Here is a 20,878-nt window from a genome sequence, read left to right as displayed (position 1 = left end):
TCAAGCATAGGTTGAAAAGTTAAATAAGAAAGTTAATTGAGGTAAAGTATATTATTAAAGAACCTTAGTAAAACCAAAGTTGTTGGATATGAAGGTAAAAGATTTTGATGGTTGAAATCATATCTATCACGAATAAAGATAACTATATTCATTGCCAGACCCAAGATTTGTTGCAGGAATTTGTTAGGCTGATATGTTCAGTGAATCATTTTTCTTTCGATTGTGAAGTCAGCATTGGGAATGTTTTCTGATTGTTTACTTCATTGGCATCATCCTCATTTGTTACGGAAGCAGCAATGAAGAACCCTTCTACATCTGAGTGTGATAGTATTCCTGAGTCTCCATCCCAGGTTTGCATGGCTGACAAAGTTCAAAGTTTAAGTAAATTTATAATCAAAGAACATCTATGTTGCCATATAAACCCTGAGATTCATTTTCTTGCTACTGTAACTCTCGGTTCGGCTAGCGGCTTAATCTAGGGGAAGATAACAATTGGCCAGGACAAACTTAAGGTATCTCATTTTGGTGGACATTGCGCAATGTGTCCCATTAGAAATCAGTACCACAAAATAACAAACAGTACACAATATGCAAATAAACAATTTAGCTTTTAATTCTTACTTTGACTATATGGTTAGTAAAGAAACAAAAAAAAAGAAAAGGGCCCATTCTCATAAAACAGTCTAATGCACAATGTTGGAGCTCACTGTTCAGTCCACTAGTTTCCCGTCGACCTCCTCCAAGCATAGGCAACCCTCAGACCCTTGCTGCAAGTCCACTCCATCCAGCGGTCTACCAACTCTATCATTCCTCATCTGTCCTTGGCAAAAGACTGCAAAATCCCTGCTCCCAGACTCACAAGAAAGAACAACATACCTCTCATTGAATAGCCCACATTCCAAAACCCCGTAATCTCTAGTCATAACCCAAAGGTTGCTGCTACAGCGAGACTATTACCTTAGCAGTGAAACATTAGAGAGAGACATTACATTCTCCCCCTACCAAATTTAGTCATGTCCTCACGACGTTGAGATAATTCGCCAAGCCTTCATGCAAAACACAAAGCCCAATCCAAATGAAAAGGCAGTGCCATAGCTCTCCAGCATGTGTGGGTCACTTTCTGTTCCCCTGGTGCTATGTAGGCCAGCCTATCCAGTGGTCTCGTAATTCTCTGAGACCTCCACAGCCCCTCACCTAACTCTTCATGTTCAGACACTACTAGGGATACCTCTAATCCACCTGGCAAGGCCTCCCCCGACCTATCACTCATGTCCACCTGTAACTCAGAGCCCTCTGTCCCATGGCCAGGCCACGCTTCCTCCCCTGTACAGCCCCGCTACAACCCAGGCTGCCCACAGATAGCCTCCCCCCCCACCACCTCACCTGACTCAGCGGGAGAAGGGCCAGGAGTCTCTTCCTCAATCAGTGGGGAGTTAGCAAAAGGCAGCACTTTCGAATCATCATCTTCTGAATCAGTATCCCTCTCATGGCCCAGCCTCTCCTGCTGAGGGCCGTGCAGTCGCCCTGCGTTTTCGCAGAGTCCTCTTACTAGGTGTAGACTCCAGGTCGGGCTCTAGGTCCCCCTGCACCTCTTGACGCAGGGGCAACAGGTGGTTCCGATGGAGAATCTTGACAGGCCCATTCCCATCCTCTGGTTTCACCTGGAAAACCGGTAGGTTTGGCATCAGACTGTCCATCTCAAAGGGCATGGCTGCCCAGCGATCAGCCAACTTGTGCTTTCCAGGTAGTTCCAAATTCCTTATGAGTACTCCGTCTCCCAGCAGGAATTGGGAGAACCTCACCTTTTGATCATACCTCCTACTATTTCCTAAATTCTGCTTGGCAGCTGCAACCCCAGCTAATTCATAAGCCCTTTTCAGCTCTGTCCTCATGTCAGACACATTGTTCAGATAAGGCTTTGGTGGTAAGTCACTCTCGTCAGTCCCAAAACAAAGATCAATGGGCAACCTCGCCTCGTGCCCAAACATCAGATAATATGGCGAGTACCCAGTAGCTTCATTTTGTGTACAGTTGTAACAGTGAACCAGATGCCCAATATGTTGACTCTACCTGCTCTTCTTGTTGATCTCCAGGGTCCTGTGCATGTCTAGCAAAGTCCCCTCAGATTAAACCCCTCAGGCTGGGGATCGCCCTGCGGGTGATAGGGTGTGGTGCTCGATTTCTCAACTCCAAGCATGCCCAGTAACTCATAGATGAGTCTGCTCTCAAAATCCTGTCCCTGATCACTATGTTTCCGCCTGGGAAGGCTGTAATAAATGAAATACTTCTCCCATAACACTTTTGCCACCGTAGTCGCCCTCTGGTCCTTGGTAGGAAAAGCCTGAGTATATCTGGTGTAGTGGTCCGTGATGACATCAGGTTCTGTGGACAGGAAATTCATACACACCAGGTCCAGGAGTCCTGCACTCTGCAAGTGGGACAAAAGAGCTGCCCGCCTAGGCAGTATCTTCTGCCATATGCAGCGAACGCATGACTCGCAGTATTCTTCAACCTCCGACTTCATTCGGGGCAAGATCTCTGAGCAATCTTTAGGTCTTTTCCACCCCCAAATGTCCTGAAACATCATGAAGTGATTTAAACTCCATCTCTGATACTTCTCTGGCAGGACCACTGACAACGCCGAGGTCAGTCCGGGGGTGACGTGACCCGGTATAAGATCTGATTCTTCAACTTCAACCGAGGCCATCCTTTCAGTAATGGAGGCACTGAAGTGTGTTTTGTCCTCTCTGCCTGAGCCATGTCTCCCTTTTCGACTGCTGACCAAATAGTGCCAATGCCAGGGTCATCTCGCTGAGCAGCTGCCACTTCCCCAGAACTCAATTCCGGCAGCTGACTTGTCTTCAGAGCAGTAAACTTGGGGTATGGCATCATCAGAAGCTCCCAATTGATCCACTGCTGAATCTTGCCTGTCCTTCAGTCTGTCAGGGTCAGCATCTCCTTCAGCAACTGAAAGGCCTCCTCACATTTTGCATCCCACCTCTTTTTTCCCCCTCCCTTTCTTCCCCAAGGGAGGGTAACCACACAGAAGCTGATTCAATGGGTGACTCACTTTCGTGTAGCCCTTCATGAATCTCCAATAGTAACCTCAGAGCCCGAGGAACGAGCTCAGAGTGCTCACAGTCTGGGAGCTTGGCCAAGTGATCACCGCCTCTATCTTAGCCAGATCTGTAGCTACTGCATCCTGTGAAACTATGTGCCCAACATAGCTAACAGATGTTTGGCAGAACTGGCACTTGTCCAGGGAAAATTTTAACCCTTCAACTTTCAGGTGCCCGTGCACCTTCAGTAGCTTTGCTTCATGTGCTTCCAAGGTGGATCCAAACGCTATGACGTCATCCAGATACACCAATACCTCAAATAAGTTCTTATCCCCCACTGTCTTCTCAGTGACCCGCTGGAAGGTTGCAGGGGTTCCCGCTATGCCCTGGGGCATCCTTTCGAACTGGGAAAATCCCATGGGACATATAAATGCAATCTTTGTTGACCTCACTCATGGGGATCTGGTAATATCCACTCCTCAAGTCCAGCACACTGAACCACTTCACTCCACTCAGACAGGCCAGAGCGTCTTTGATTCTCGGGACCGTATGCTGGTTGGGGACAGTGTGACTGTTCAGAGTACTATAGTCCACACACATCCGTACTTTCCTATTCTTCTTCCGTGCTACTACTATTGGGGAAGCACAGGGGCTTTGGGACTCGGTGATGATCCCAGCTTCCTTCAACTTACACAAATGCTGCTGAATGTCTTTCACCTCTGCAGGGGCCATTCGCCATGACCCCTCTCTAAACGGGCTGTCCTTGGTCACCTCGATAGTGTGACGAGTGCTCTTGGAACATCCCACATCAAACTCAGTGGAAAAGACACCTTCCAGCTGCAACATCTTCTTTACCAGCCTCCTTTTCCAACCCGGCGGCACCGGGGAGTCCTGAAGTTGAATGACTCAGTGGTCAACTTTCCCCCCTTTTCCAATAGATTCTCCCCGGCGTGCCTCACGGGGGCACTAGACATTTACCATCACCAGGAACAAATGCACCAGGGGCATCCCCTGCTTGAAGGTGACCTCCCTCTTCGTAGTATTCCTGACAATCACTGCCATCCTGCTCGCCTGTGCAACTGAGGGCTTCTGTAATTCGGGCCTCACCAGTACTCCAGCAGGAAATCCCGACTCCGCATCGTTGTCTTCTGGAGTGTCCACTAAGAGGGTATTCCTGGAAACCTGGGGGTCCCCATCACTCTCGCTACTTTCCCGGGCTGTACTGTCCTTGGCTTCTACTGGATGAGCCACATAGTCCCTCGTCTAAATTCGGTATCCAGCCCAGTGCAGCCACACACTTCCTCAAAAACAGCACAAAACACAGGGTGCACGGACAACATCCCCAAAAAGCTCTCACCAGCCTTCTTCTTGCAGGTCCCCATGAGCCTCCTCACAAGAGGGGTGTTGGTCCCGACCAGAACTGAAATGTTGCCCGTCTCAACAGGGTCTGGACAAACCAGCACCAATGTATCAATGACCTCAGACACTCCCACATCGGCCTTGGAAAACTCCTACTTCACACTGTCAAATAACCATTGTGTGGATAATCACTAGCACTGATACCCCAGATCACTAGTGCATTGAATGGCGTCAATGGTAAATGTGTCAGATACCCGTTGTAAAATGAACGGTACAACAACATGATCTGTGACCCTGTGTCAGGTATGGCTCTGGCATAAATACCTTTGATCCATAGCAATACACTAGAGCTTGGTCCCACTGAGCCTTCAGGAATAAGTTTTTTGCTTTCGAGTGTTTCTTGATATGTTGCTGGGAATGTGTTCCCCCCACCCCCCACTTTCCCATGATGCCAGGCTGTTCCCTCACTGGGTCTCCTCTAAGTTTCTTAATGTTTCTCTCTGCTTAGGTACCGGGGGGCTCACTCTCCGAGGGGCTTCCTGCCATTCACATTTCCGCCGGAAGTGTCCCTCTTCCCCACAGCTATAACAGACAATACCAGTTGCTCTCCTTCTTGTGCGACTCCGGCTGCTAGCTGGGGGGGGGCCCACACCCACTGGTAACAACCGGGACATTTCATACTGGGGGGGCCCACACCCACTGGTAACAACCGGGACATTTCAGTTCTCAACCCTGCCACAATCTTCCCAACCACTCCCCAGGGCAGTCTACTGTATTCGTGGTCACTTCACCGCAGAGGACTGAGTCCTCTGCTGACTGAGTCCTCCCACCTCTCTGACACATTCTCCTCCTCCTGTACCTCTCTGATCAGCTCAACAAAAGATGGAGGGAGGCATGAATTATGAAACAGTCGGAGACCCCAAGCAATCAGGTCATGGGACTGGGCACCCTTGGATATCTGATCTGTTCTTAACTGATCCATCTCAGCTGTCTGGATGACTCCTCTGCGCCACAAGCAATTTATCTGCCTCTCTGGCCTGAAAATGTAGGCAGAAAGCTTCTCTCCCTTCTGCTGATGCACGTTCTGAAATCCTGTCATAAACCCCAATGGGCTTCCAGTCGCATCAAACACCTTTTTTAGTGCTTGCATGTAGGCTGTAGCGGTAGCAAAGGGGTTCTATGTCTTTACAGATCTCACTAGGTTGGCAGCCGGCCCCTTCAAACTTTCAACCAATCACTGAATGGTCTGCTCCTCCCACATCTCATACTCCTCTTTCCTTTTACGGGTGGACCATTCCTGAGAAAAGACAGAGCCTTCGATAGCTGGGACTTTGAACTTGAGTGTTTTTCCATTTATTTGCCAGTGAGGTAAGGGCGGATACTAACTCAGATTTCTCACTCTTTCCCAGAAACATTATCAAGAAAAAATTAATTTTGCTTGCAGCTTAATATTAATTCAATATGATTAGAATGTGTTTTAAAGATAAACTGAATGATATAGATACATAAATTTAACCATGATCACACTGAAAGTATATGATGAATCTCTTAGGCATTCTGGATTCCAACTTATCCTACCTCAGATCAAATAAACGTTCCTTTCTTTTCAAAGAGAAGGAGCTCTCCTCTTTGACATATTAAATGGTTTCCCTCTTTCATTTGTATTAAATGTGTAGCAAAGAAGACATTTAACATTTTAAAAATTCAACATATTAATCAGAAATACTTTATACTTTGTCGCCAAACAATTGATACTAGAATGTACAATCATCACTGCGATATTTGATTCTGCGCTTCCCGCTCCCTGGATTACAAATCGATAGTAAATATTATACATTTAAATTATAAGTCATAAATAGAAAGTAGAAAACTGGAAAGTAAGGTAGTGCAAAAAAACCGAGAGGCAGGTCCGGATATTTGGAAGGTACGGCCCAGATCTGGGTCAGGATCCATTCAGCAGTCTTATCACAGTTGGAAAGAAGCTGTTCCCAAATCTGGCCTTACGAGTCTTCAAGCTATTGGAGACGCGGCCCATTCCGACCAGCACCTCTCTGGAGAAGACGACCACACAGAAGTGATGTCGGAGAATGAATAGACCTGATGAATGAACCTCTTCAAGTCTACCAGACCAGCATTGTACAATTATATGTCATATCTATTTCAAAACATCATTGGCTACAAAACAATGCATTAAATAATTTTGTGATATGTTCCCTTCCACTATATTCAATGAATGTAGATATTAACAATGCTCTATTCAAGCAGAGATCCTTGAATGAAACGTGACTTTTCAAAATACAATATCAGAACTGCGTATTGTATCCACCTAAGCAATTGTATTATTTTTGTTAAAAAAAACTTTATAAAAATTCTCTTTTACATTGTAAGTAGGAGGCAAAGCCTTCCAGCCACTCAGGAGAAAAGAAGGATGGAGAATACATTAAATTAAAAGTTATAGGTCAGGTAAGTGTCATGCCTTAATAATGTTATTCAGTTTTAATTAAAATGAATTTATTTTAGATAAAAGCATAAAATATACTTTTTTTTTGTTAGGACAACAGTGAAATCCATTTCAAAGTGAAAATGACCACACAGCTAAGAAAGTTGAAGGAGTGTTACTGTCAGCGGCAGGTAAGAACATGGACAAGTGCTGTATCATTCTCCTTGCAAGGGAAAAGTTGTTTCAATTAAAAAGTTTGTATTTTTGTTCAGTGTGTTACGTACCCCATAACTGGGTTGCCAAACCAGCAGAAAAAGATCACTTAGTTGGAGTCTGGATTACTGGAACTAAGAAAGCTTTATTAAAGAAATAAGTAACACAATACTCTAATCGTAAGGATATAAATGCAACAGGTTAGCAATGATAAAACACACATGTACACAGAAATATGGTAATAGGAATCAAACCAAGCTCTATCGCAGTCTAGGGGTAAAATGATCAGTCTCAAGTAACGCAGAGTTCGGTTCAGCTGAGTACAGTTTCGCAGTAATCGCTTTTGTGCCGTTGGAGAGAGAGAGAGTGAATATGCAAATTTCTGATTCAAACAGACCTTCGATATTCCTCGCAGTTAGCTTTCGGGCGAGCCCTTTTACTGTCTTCTGAGGTCACCGACTGTGACCCCTCCGTTCCGGATACGACCGTTCTTCCGCAGTGAACCCAGCACTCAGGCAAGGGCGGACACACACACCAGGTTCCTGCCGATCGTACCTTTTCACCCTGTGCATCTATGGGCGGTCCCGCGACCAGCCCTCCAAACTTCCACCAACTTGTGGGGGTACACTGCACTTCCAGGGTCTCGTTATTTCGTGATCCCTTGGTGTCTGTCGTGCCTTAGCAAACCTGTTCCTTTTATCCCCCTGCTGGGGTATCGCCTGTCCATCAAACTTCAAACGGTTCAGATTCAAAGCAACCGGTCTGTCAATACTCGGAACTGTGTCTCTTTTCGTTAATCTCTCTCCTCTCTCATTAACATTTTGAACGCTTCTCCCTTTGTCTCTCTTATTTCTCTCATCAGCATCAATCTTCTGGTAACTTGGTTTTTCGTCACACCCCTACCCTTCAAAGGATTTTTACCGGGGTAAAAATTATAGGCATGAATACATTATTAGATACACTCTAATATACAGGATCATCAGCTATTCGGCTGATACAGAGAACTTTTAAGTTGTCAACACCTTGACAGACAGTCAGCAATCACCTTTCTGTTCCTTTTATACGTGTTATTTTAATAGCCCTGTAAGACCAGGCTCCAACTTAGCAAACTTCACAGTGGCCAAAAACACTAATGGGTTGTGATCAGTGTAAATTCTCGATGGTCTCCGTCCCGGACAAAGATAACAAGGGTTGTCCCACACAAACTTCGCATTCTTTGGCAAGAGCTTAGTAAGAGGGAGGGTAATATCCGCAAAGTTTTTCCAAAACTTCCGATAGTACCTCACCATCCCCAAGAAGCTTCTCAGGGCTGTCTTGTCTGTCGGGGTGGGGACCTCTAAGATAGCCCGCACCTTAGCTTGCATCGGAGCCAGCTGCCCCTGTCCTACCACAAATCCCAGATAAGTGACCTTCGCGCGGCCGAACTCACTTTTTGCGAGGTTTACTGTCAGGTTGGCTTCAGACAGCCGTTTAAACAGCTCTTCTACTGCCACAATGTGCTCCTCCCACTCCAGACGCTACATCACCAATATACACTTCTGCGTTCCTTTAGCCCTTTTGTCACTGAATTAATCATTCTATAGGGGTGTTGCTCACTAGGCTGACCTGATGTGACAACAACACCATGTCCCGGCTCTTTGCATCGCCTCGGGACATCGGGACCTACGTGTGCGTGCCGTTTAATTAGCTTTATTGGAGGCAGCTCGCTTTGTTCGGGGATTAAGGGAGAGAACTCATCAGCAAAGTTGGCCAACACAATAGAGTTCTCCCATCTGGTCAGTACCACACTTATCTTTTCAAAATGGGTCTTCCCCTTATCAGGTGGCCCCTTAGCCTCTTTAATTTTTGTGATAACACCGACTAGGTCTGTTCGCCTATTGTGGCAAGCTGTTAGCATATCAAAAGCCTGTAACTGTGTTAGCTCACATCTACAATAGTCAATAGCATCCTTCCTCCTGTGCGGCCAGTAAAACTCTTTCATGATTTTATCGACTGTCTTCCTCCCCCCGAAATGTCCACCGAGGGGTATCTTGTGGGCCAGGTTAAGAATCTCATCCCCATAAATTTTTGGCACCAGCCTCCATTCCTCATCTGCGGGCATGGTACATGTTCTCCATTTCCTCCTTAGTACTCCCTCCTTCACATAATAGCCCACTGGCTCCCTTTTTAATTCTGCTTCGGAGAGAGCTGTCTCCCCCAAAACCATCAGCTCCTCATCTCGCTCCTATACCTGTATAAATTCCTTCCTTGCTAATGATAAGTCTACCTCAACTCCCTTACTTCCTTCTGTTTTACTATGCTGCTTATCACTTTCTAACCCCTCCTGGTACCAGGCTGGTAAAAACGTCTCCGCTAAATCTACATTCGCTTCGGCAGCCTTTCTGGACATGCGCCGAGTCACCGCGCAAACGGGATAAACCTGTGAGTCCATGGGCGGGGCCTCAATGCTGGCAGGCTGGCTTGTCACTCTTACTGCTGGGTACACCTCTCCGCCGGAGAGGTCATTACCGAGTAAGACCTCCATGTCTTCCATCGGTAGTTCGGGCCTCACCCCGATCGTGACCGGTCCGGAGACCAAGTCGCTTTTTGGGTGTACCTGGTGCAAAGGTACTGCTTCAGTCCCTTTCCCAATGCCTTTTATCACCCTGACCTCCCCAGTCTGGGTCTCTGAACTAAAGTCTAACACAATCTTTAATATCAATGACTGACAAGCTCAGTGTCTCTCCAGATCCGTACTGGAACTGGGTTCAACCCCTCCTTTACCGACATCAATCCGGCCGAGATAAACCTCTCGCGCCCTTCCTGAACTTTATCAGACCTCTTCTCCCCTAGCGGTTTGTTTACCAGGTCAATACAGCCATTCGGAACCGTGGTTTTCCCTTTCTCCATCTCCCTCTTTGGGGCAAAACACCTAGACGCAAAGTGACTGGCTTTCCCACAATTATAGCATACGACCCCAGGAGACTTCCTACCAAACTGCTCCCGGTCTACCTTATCCTTCTCACTAGTCCCTGGCTTACTTTCTGACTTTTCTGGCGGACTCTCCCCGCCCTCCTGACTACCCTTCTGGTAGCTTTTACTCGGGGTAAAGTTCGCTTTGTGCGTTAACGCATATTCATCCGCTAACTTAGCAGTTGCGGCTAAGGTTTCTGCCTCTTTCTCATCTAGACAGGGTCTCATACCTTGAGGGACACAACCTTTAAACTGCTCAATCAGTATTAGCTGTAGCAGTTTGTCATAATCCCCATTTACCCCCTTCGAGGCGCACCAACGCTCACAATACATCTGCATCTCACGGGCAAACTCTAAGTACGTGCTTCCTCACATTCCGGAACCTCTGCCGATATGCCTCCGGGACCAACTCATAAATCCTGAGGATGGCCTCTTTCACCACCTCATACCTCTGGGCATCTTCCACGGACGAAGCCGAGTAAGCTTGTTGGGCTTTTCCTTTAAGTACACTCTGAAGCAAAACAGCCCACTTATCCCTCGGCCAGTCCTGACTTGTGGCAACTTTTTCAAAGTGGAGAAAGTACCGATCAACATCAGCCTCCTCAAATGGGGGAACCAGCCTAACCTCCTGGGTCGCCCTGAACCCTCCACCTTGGTTCGGCATGGGCCCCTGCACTAGCGTCATCCTTAACTTCTCCAGCTCAAATTCCCTTTCCCTCTGTTTCTCCCTCTCTTCTCTCTCTAACTGCCTGTCCCTCTCTTCTCGCTCCAACTGTTTTACCAGGAACTCGTGCTCGAGTCTCAATTTTTCCATCTGCAGCTGTACTGCTTCTCCACCAGGTTTGCCCATAGATACCACCTCCATTCCCCTTGGGGAAACGCACCTTTAGATACATAGCGCTCTACGATAGCTCTGTGCATCTCCGCTCTCCTCATTGTCGACTTCCCCTTAAAAAGATTCAACTGTTTGGCCACAGTTGCCAATTCTGATTTCGTGGCATCCTCTAATGCCTCCAAGGTTGGCGCCTTTAGAAATTCCTCAATCTCCAGTTCTGCTGTTTGCCCTTTCATTCTTTCGAGAGTTTTAACCCAATCAATTTACCCAGTCCCAAATTTGGCATTCAAAATCACGGACGAGATCCCCACTTATGTTACGTACCCTGTAACTGGGTTGCCAAACCAGCAGAAATGGACCACTTAGTTGGAGTCTGGATTACTGGAACTAAGAAAGTTTTATTAAAGAAATAAGTAACACAGTACTCTAATCGTAAGGATATAAATGCAACAGGTTATCAATGATAAAACACACATGTACACAGAACTAGGATAATAGGATCAATCAAGCTCTATCGCAGTCTAAGGGTAAAATGATCAGTCTCAAGTGACGCAGAGTTCAGTTCAGCTGAGTACAGTTCGCAGTAATTGCTGTTGTGCCGTTGGAGAGAGAGAGAACGAATATGCAAATTTCTGATTCAAACAGACCTTTGATGTTCCTCGCAGTTAGCTTTCGGGTGAGCCCTTTTATTGTCTTCTGAGGTCACCGACTGTGACCCCTCCGTTCCGGATACGATCGTTCTTCCGCGGTGAACCCGGCACCCAGGCAAGGGCGGACACACGCCAGGTTCCCGCCGATTGTATCTTTTGACCCTGTGCGTCTATGGTCGGTCCGCGACCAGCCCTCCAAACTTTCACCAACTTGTGGGGGCACACCGCACTTCCAGGGTCTCATTATCTCGTGATCCCTTGGTGTCTGTCGTGCCTTAGCGAACCTGTTCCTTTTATCCCCCTGCTGTGGTATCGCCTGTCCATCAAACTTCAAACAGTTCAGATTCAAAACAACCGGTCTGTCAATACTCGGAACTGTGTCTCTTTTCGTTAATCTCTCTCTTCTCTCATTAACATTTTAAACGCTTCTCTCTTTGTCTCTCTTATCTCTCTCATCAGCATCAATCTTCTAATAACTTGGTTTTTCGTCACAAGTGACAAAATAGGGAAACCATTTTTGAACTAATACTTTGTCATGATAATATTCTTGATGTGATTCTTTTTCATATATCATATCAAATTGCAGTTAATGTTTTAAAAAATGACAACTATTTACATATCACATTGTACTTTGACTCAAAGTGTTCCCTATAAGCGTACTTCTATTTTGAAGAAAGGCATCTATAATAGTATTTCTGGGTGTTTATTGCAGTTTAAGTAGTTTGGCAGAGAAATTTCCCATGTCTTCATAATAGTTTACTGCAGAATAATGCAGTACAATGTAAGATAATATCCAAATATAATCTGAAGTTTGACCAAAATTAGGATATTAAAAGGAAAGATGCACACTTTAAATTGTTGAACATGGTAGACAATTAATCTTATCATTGTTAATGATTTCTTTACATTTTGGCAAAATCTGATTTTGTTCTTTCACTCATATGGCCTTCCAAGATGGAATACATGATAGTATTCAGGTTAAGAACCCTGGGTAGATTCCATGTTTAGAAGTTATTTAAATCTTACATCCATCCCACAATGTGAGAGAATAACAATCTTTGTGTTATGACTGCTTCACAGTGTACAGACATGTGAATTTATAAGTCTATGGATTGTATAAGGAAGCAGTCCCGTAGCCTGTTGGTACTGGTTTTAATACTGTGCTAGATGGAAGCACTGAAACAGTTTATGATTGGGGTGACTAGTATTTCCGAATATTTTCCAGACCTTATTTAGACAACTGTAAATGTTCTCAAGTCCTGGGTATGACTCTAAACTGCAACTGGTGATGAGGCTGTGATTGGGGACTTCCAGAGCTTTGGGGCAGGTGGAGTTACCCCTTAGTCACTCATTGCTCCCAGGGCCGCTCTGACCCGGAACAGTAGCACCTGTGAGGGTTCCTGCTCAGGATACGAGTGAAGGCCAACGGCAGATCCAGCAGGGTCAGTAACTGAACTTTTGACGGAGAAGGCTGATGAGCTATGACCTCAAATGACAACGGCTATAGTATAGGCGGATGAACATTTGGGAAGAGAAAGGGCGATTTCTTTAGTTCGCCCAACAGTAGCAAACTACCATTGCAATTTGCTAAGAAAACCATGGTCAAACTCACAAAATGTATCACACTACAATAACATCACGAGGATCTTCAAGACAACTCTGAAGATGCTTCGCTTGGTAGGGTTAATTCTGGCCAGTAGGGGATCCCCGACCATCATCAAGCTACTGCTCATAAAATTAAAGTCACACAAAAGAAAATTATTGCCACTTGGAATGTAAGAACCCTATATCAAGCAGGAAGATTTTTACAGCTTGGGTCCTGTCTGTGAGGAAGTTGAAGATCCAGTTGCAGATCTGAGTGCTAAGGCCCAGGTTACGGAGCTTAGGAATCAGTTTATTTGGAATGATGATAATAAAGGCAGAGCTGTAGTCAATGAAAAGGAGCCTTACGTATGCGTCTTTATTCTCCAGGTGTTCTAAGGAGGAATGTAGGGCCAGAGAGATGGCATATGCCGTTGACCTGTTGCTCCGGTAGGTGAATTGCAAAGCGTCGAGGTTGCCCGGTAGGCTGTGGTTGATGTGTGTGTCATAACTAATCGCTGGAAGCACTTCATAGTAATTGATGTCAGAGCCACAGGTCGATAGTCATTCAGGCATGCCACCTTGCTCTTCTTCGGCACAGGGATTATCGTTGCCTTCTTAAAACACAAGGGGATCTTAGACTGAAGCAAGGAGCAGTTGAAGATGTTCGATGCCACCAGGTCCGGTTCATCCAGAGGGAGCGAGACGCTCCTCTTCTGTTCGAACCTTGCTTAGAATACGTTAAGTTCATCAGGAAGAGAAGTGCCACAGTTATTGATATTCCCAAGCTTTTCTTTGCACCCAGTGATCTCATTTAGACCCTGCCGTTGTCTACTGGCATCCCTCTGGTTAGCCTGGGCTTCCAACTTGGCTCGATATTGCTTCTTGGCGCCCTTAATGGCTTTCCGGAGTTGAAGCATAGATTCCGTGTAGCGAATGCTATCCCAGGACCTAAAAACCGCAGCTCTAGCCTTCAAAAGGGACTTGACCTCATAATTCATAATTTTAGATATGTGAAAAGAAAAAGATTGTTTTAGATATGTGAAAAGGATTGGTTAAGACAAATGTAGGTCCCCTACAGACAGAAACAGGTGAATTGATTATGGGGAGCAAGGACATGGCAGACCAATTGAATAACTACTTTGGTTCTGTCTTCACTAAGGAGGACATAATAATCTTCCGGAAATAGTAGGGGACGGAGGGTCCAGTGAGATGGAGGAACTGAGCGAAATACATGTTAGTAGGGAAGTGGTGTTAGGTAAATTGAAGGGATTGAAGGCAGATAATTCCCCAGGGCCAGATGGTCTGCATCCCAGAGTGCTTAAGGAAGTAGCCCAAGAAATAGTGGATGCATTAGTGATAATTTTTCAAAACTCTTTAGATTCTGGATTAGTTCCTGAGGATAGGAGGGTGGCTAATGTAACCCAGCTTTTTACAAAAAGGAGGGAGAGAGATACCGGGGAATTATAGACTGGTTAGCCTAACGTCGGTGGTGGAGAAAATGCTAGAGTCAGTTAACAAAGATGTGATAACAGCACATTTGGAAAGCGGTGAAATCATCGGACAAAGTCAGCATGGAGTTGTGAAAGGAAAATCATGTCTGACGAATCTCATAGAATTTTTTGAGGATGTAACTAGTAGAGTGGATAGGGGAGAACCAGTGGATGTGGTGTATTTGGATTTTCAAAAGGCTTTTGACAAGGTCCCACACAGGAGATTAGTGTGCAAACTTAAAGCACACGGTATTGGGGGTAAGGTATTGATATGGATAGGGAATTGGTTAGCAGACAGGAAGCAAAGAGTGGGAATAAACGGGACCTTTTCAGAATGGCAGGCAGTGACTAGTGGGGTACCGCAAGGCCCAGTGCTGGGACCCCAGTTGTTTACAATATATATTAATGACTTAGACGAGGGAATTAAATGCAGCATCTCCAAGTTTGCGGATGACACGAAGCTGGGCGGCAGTGTTAGCTGTGAGGAGGATGCTAAGAGGATGCAGGGTGACTTGGATAGGTTAGGTGAGTGGGCAAATTCATGGCAGATGCAATTTAATTTAGATAAATGTGAGGTTATCCACTTTGGTGGCAAAAACAGGAAAACAGATTATTATCTGAATGGTAACAACAGGAATTCTGCAGATGCTGGAAATTCAAGCAACACACATCAAAGTTGCTGGTGAACGCAGCAGGCCAGGCAGCATCTCTGGGAAGAGGTACATTCGACGTTTCAGGCCGAGACCCTTCGTCAGGACTAACTGAAGGAAGAGTTAGTAAGAGATTTGAAAGTGGGAGGGGGAAGGGGAGATCCATAATGAAAGGAGAAGACAGGAGGGGAAAGGATGGAGCCAAGAGCTGGACAGGTGATTGGCAAAGGGAGGATCATGGGACAGGAGGTCCGGGGAGAAAGACAAGGGGGGCGGGGAACCAGAGGATGGGCAAGGGGTATAGTCAGAGGGACAGAGGGAGAAAAAGGAGAGTGAGAGAAAGAGTGTGTGTATAAAAATAAATAACAGATGGGGTACGAGGGGGAGGTGGGGCATTAGCAGAAGTTAGAGAAGTCGATGTTCATGCCATCAGGTTGGAGGCTACCCAGACGGAATATAAAGTGTTGTTCCTCCAACCTGAGTGTGGCTTCATCTTTACAGTAGAGGAGGCCATGGATAGACATGTCAGAATGGGAATGGGATGTGGAATTAAAATGTGTTGCCACTGGGAGATCCTGCTTTATCTGGTGGACAGAGCGTAGGTGTTCAGCAAAGCGGTCTCCCAGTCTGTGTCGGGTCTCGCCAATATATAAAAGGCCACATCGGGAGCACCGGACGTAGTATATCACCCCAGCTGACTCACAGGTGAAGTGTCGCCTAACCTGGAAGGACTCTGGGCCCCTGAATGGTGGTAAGGGAGGAAGTGTAAGGGCATGTGTAGCACTTGTTCTGCTTTCAAGGATAAGTGCCAGGAGGGAGATCAGTGGGAAGGGATGGGGGGGATGAATGGACAAGGGAGTCGCGTAGGGAGCGATCCCTGCGGAAAGCAGAGGGAGGAGGGGAGGGAACGATGTGCTTAGTGGTAGGATCCTGTTGGAGGTGGCGGAAGTTACGGAGAATAATATGTTGGACCCGGAGGCTGGTGGGGTGGTAGATGAGGACCAGGGGAACTCTGCTCCTAGTGGGGTGGCAGGAGGATGGAGTGAGAGCAGATGTGCGTGAAATGGGGGAGATGTGTTTGAGAGCAGAGTTGATAGTGGAGGAAGGGAAGCCCCTTTCTTTAAAAAAGGACATCTTCCTCGTCCTGGAATGAAAAGCTTCATCCTGAGAGCAGATGCGATGGAGACGGAGGAATTGCGAGAAGGGGATGGCATTTTTGCAAGAGACAGGGTGAGAAGAGGAATAGTCCAGATAGCTGTGAGAGTCAGTATTATCTGAATGGTGGCCGATTAGGAAAAGGGGACGTGCAACGAGAACTGGGTGTCATTATACACCGGTCATTGAAAGTTGGCATGCAGGTACAGCAGGCGGTGAAAAAGGCGAATGGTATGCGGCATTCATAGCAAGAGGATTCGAGTACAGGAGCAGGGAGGTACTACTGCAGTTGTACAAGGCCTTAGTGAGACCACACCTGGAGTATTGTGTGCAGTTTTGGTCCCCTAATCTGAGGAAAGACATCCTTGCCATTTAGGGAGTACAAAGAAGGTTCACCAGATTGATTCCTGGGATGGCAGGACTTTCATATGATGAAAGACTGGATCGACTAGGCTTATACTCATTGGAATTTAGAAGATTGAGGGGGGATCTTATTGAGATAAAATCCTAAAGGGATTGGACAGGCTAGGTGCAGGAAGATTGTTCCCGATGTTGGGGAAGTCCAGAACGAGGGGTCACAGTTTGAGGATAAAGGGGAAGCCTTTTAGGGCCGAGATTAGGAAAAATTTCTTCACACAGAGAGTGGTGAATCTGTGGAATTCTCTGCCACAGGAAACAGTTGAGGCCAGTTCATTGGCTATATTTAAGAGGGAGTTAGATATGGCCCTTGTGGCTAAAGGGATCAGGGGGTATGGGGGGAAGGCTGGTACAGGGTTCTGAGTTGGATGATCAGCCATGATCATACTGAATGGCGGTGCAGGCTCGAATGGCCGACTCCTGCACCTATTTTCTATGTCTATGTCTATTAGGTAATCTGATAAATGAAGTGGAAAGACTAAAGATTAACATCATGGGAATTAGCGAGGTGCATTGGATAGGTGCTGGAACATGTCAAATTAGAAATAAAACACTAATTTATTAGACCATAAGACCATAAGACAAAGGAGCAGAAGTAGGCCATTTGGCCCATCGAGTCTGCTCCGCCATTTTATCATGAGCTGATCCATTTTATCCTATTAGTCCCACTCCCCTGCCTTCTCACCATAACCTTTGATGTCCTGGCTACTCAGATACCTATCAATCTCTGCCTTAAATACACCGAATGACTTGGCCTCCACTGCTGCCCGTGGCAACAAATTCTATAGATTCACCACCCTCTGACTAAAAAAATTTCTTGGCATTTCTGTTCTGAAAGGGTGCCCTTCAATCCTTAAGTCATGCCCTCTCGTACTAGACTCCCCCATCATGGGAAACAACTTTGCCACATCCACTCTGTCCATGCCTTTTAACATTTGAAATGTTTCTATGAGGTCTCCCCTCATTCTTCTAAACTCCAAGGAATACAGTCCAAGAGTGGACAAACGTTCCTCATATGTTAACCCTCTCATTCCCGGAATCATTCTAGTGAATCTTCGCTGTACCCTCTCCAACGTCAGCACATCCTTTCTTAAATAAGGAGACCAAAACTGCCCACAGTACTCCAAGTGAGGTCTCACCAGTGCCTTATAGAGCCTCAACATCACATCCCTGCTCCTATACTCTATTCCTCTAGAAATGAATGCCAACATTGCATTCGCCTTCTTCACTACTGACTCAACCTGGAGGTTAACCTTAAGAGTATCCTGTACGAGGACTCCCAAGTCCCATTGCATCTCAGAACTTTGAATTCTCTCCCCATTTAAATAATAGTCTGCCCATTTATTTTTTCTGCCAAAGTGCATAACCATACCCTTTCCAACACTGTACTTCATTTGCCACTTCTTTGCCCATTCTTCCAATCTATCCAAGTCTCTCTGCAGACTCTCCGTTTCCTCAGCACTACCGGCCCCTGCACCTATCTTCGTATCGTCAGCAAACTTAGCCACAAAGCCATCTATTCCATAATCTAAATCGTTGATGTACAATGTAAAAAGAAGTGGCCCCAACACTGATCCCTGCGGAACACCACTGGTAACCGGCAGTCAACCAGAATAGGATCCCTTTATTCCCACTCTCTGTTTCCTGCCAATCAGCCAACACTCTATCAACGTATGTAACTTTCCCGTAATTCCATGGGCTCTTATCTTGTTAAGTAGCCTCATGTGTGGCACCCTGTCAAAGGCCTTCTGAACATCCAAATATACAACATCCACTGCATCTCCCTTGTCTAGCCTACCGGTAATTTTCTCAAAAAATTGCAATAGGTTTGTCAGGCAGGATTTTCCTTTAAGGAATCCATGCTGAGTTCTGCCTATCTTGTCATATGCCTCCAGGTACTCTGTAACCTCATCCTTGACAATCGACTCCAACGACTTCCCAACCATGGATGTCAAGCTAACAGGTCTATAATTTCCTCTTTGCTTCCTTGCCCCCTTCTTAATAGTGGAGTGACATTTGCAATCTTCCAGTCCTCCGGAACCCTCTCTTCCCACTAATTTTTGCTTCCTTGTATGCCCTCTCTTTTGCTTTAACTTTGGCTTTGACTTCTCTTGTCAACACAGTTGCATCCTTTTTTCACTCGAAAATTTCATCTTTTTTTGGAATATACCTGTCTTGCACATTCCTCATTTCTCACATAAACTCCAGCCACTGCTGCTCTGCCGTCTTTCCCGCCAGTGTCTCTTTCCACTCAACTTTGGCCAGTTCCTCTCTCATACCACTGTAGTTTCCTGTACTCCACTGAAACACCGACACATCAGATTTCGGCTTCTCTTTTTCAAGTTCCACAGTGAACTCAATCATGTTATGATCACTGCCTCCTAAGGGTTCTTCACCTCAATCTCTCCAATCACCTCCGGTTCATTACACAATATCCAATCCAGTACAGCCGATCCCCTAGTGGGCTCAACAACAAGCTGTTCTAAAAAGTCATCTCACAGACATTCTACAAATTCTCTCTCTTGAGATCCAGTGCCGACCTGATTTTTCCAATCCACTGGCATGTTAAAATCCCCCACAATTATCATAACACTGCCCTTCTGACAAGCCTTTTCTATTTCCTGTTGTAATTTGTAGTCCACATCCCTGCAGCTGTTTGGAGGCTTATAAATAACTGCCATCAGGGTCCTTTTACCCCTGCTATTTCTTTGCTCAACCCATAAAGATTCTGCACCTTCCGATCCTATATCACCCCTTTCTAATGATTTAATATCATTTCTTACCAATAAAGCCACGTCTCCCCCTCTGCCTACCTGCCTATCCTTCCGATACACCGTGTATCCTTGGATGTTCAGCTCCCAGAGACATGCATCCTTTAGCCAGGTCTCAGTGATGGCCACAATATCATACCTGCCAATCTGTAGCTGTACAACAAGATCATCCACCATATTCCTTATGCTGCGTGCATTTAAGTACAACACCTTAAGACCAGTATTTGATACTTAATGCTTTGATTTCACTGCAACTTTATTGTGGAACATCCCATACTAATGGAGTAGGAATTCTTATGGATGAAAACATGGCAAAAGATGTTTTAGGACATTGGGCAATATCAGAAAGAGTGCTCCTTGTTAGATTCAGAGGACAACCGTTTGATTTAGCAATTATATAGGCATGTGCACCAACAACAGATGGAACAAATGAGGATATAGGTAAATTTATGAAGAGCTTGAATAAGCAAAGAATGGATACAAATCTCAATATATTGTTACTGTCATCGGAGATCTGAATGCTAAAGTAGGACAAGGTGCTGATGGAAACATCGTAGGAAAATTTGGACTGGGGAAAGAAATGAAAGAGGTGAGAAATGGGTAGAATGGTGCTAGATGAATAATCAGGTCATTATGAATACCTACTTTAAAAACCAACCAAGATGCTTGTGGACCTGGAAAAGTCCAGGTGATAACACTAGAAATCAAATTTACTTTATTACTATAAACCAAAGATTTAGAAATTCAGTGACGCAATGCAAAACATATCCAGGTGCAGACTGTAATAGTGACCATAATCCCAGCAGTATATCATGTAAAAGTAAAACTTAAAAAACTAAAGAAGCAAACTAAAAAACCTGAACAATCCCTTGACTACTTGCAATTAATTGAAGAAGAAAACTTAAGACAAAAATTAACAATTGAAGTAAGGAATAGATTTCAAAGTCTAGAAATAGAATCTGTTGAAGATGATAGCAATCATGGCGAAATGAAATTTAACTCTCTGAGGGATGCTTTGGTAGAATCAGCAAACTCAGTGATTCCTAAAAAAGTAAAAAGCACAAAGAATAAATGGATGACAGATAAAGTCAAAAATCTAATGGAAGAAAGGAGATGGAAGAAAGCAAATCCTATAGAATATAAGTCCTTAGATAAAACAGTTAAAAGCTTATGTCAAAAAGCCAAAGAAGAATGGTTAAACCAGGAATGTGAGCAAATAGAAAGAATCCTTATTACTGATCCAAAAAGGTTACATCAACAAATCAAGAATATCACTGGTGAAAAGCTCCTCTGTTCTTCAGGT

The 20,878-nt window shown here is 45.3% G+C and overlaps 1 protein-coding gene across 1 annotated transcript in view; it reads left to right on the top strand.

Annotated features, from left to right (window-relative positions):
- The first annotated feature begins 356 nt into the window (after positions 1-356).
- LOC134341073 (small ubiquitin-related modifier 1-like) overlaps positions 357-20,878 on the top strand; it is a 31,436-nt gene continuing 10,914 nt past the window's right edge. Inside the window, exons 1-3 of the mRNA XM_063038820.1 lie at positions 357-368; positions 6,810-6,881; positions 6,972-7,049. Of these exons, the coding sequence (XP_062894890.1) occupies positions 357-368; positions 6,810-6,881; positions 6,972-7,049 (162 nt within the window). The remainder of the gene's footprint in view (positions 369-6,809; positions 6,882-6,971; positions 7,050-20,878) is intronic.

Source organism: Mobula hypostoma, chromosome Y (assembly GCF_963921235.1).
Source record: "Mobula hypostoma chromosome Y, sMobHyp1.1, whole genome shotgun sequence".
Lineage (NCBI taxonomy): Eukaryota > Metazoa > Chordata > Chondrichthyes > Myliobatiformes > Myliobatidae > Mobula > Mobula hypostoma.
This window is presented reverse-complemented; position numbering and strand designations above follow the sequence as displayed.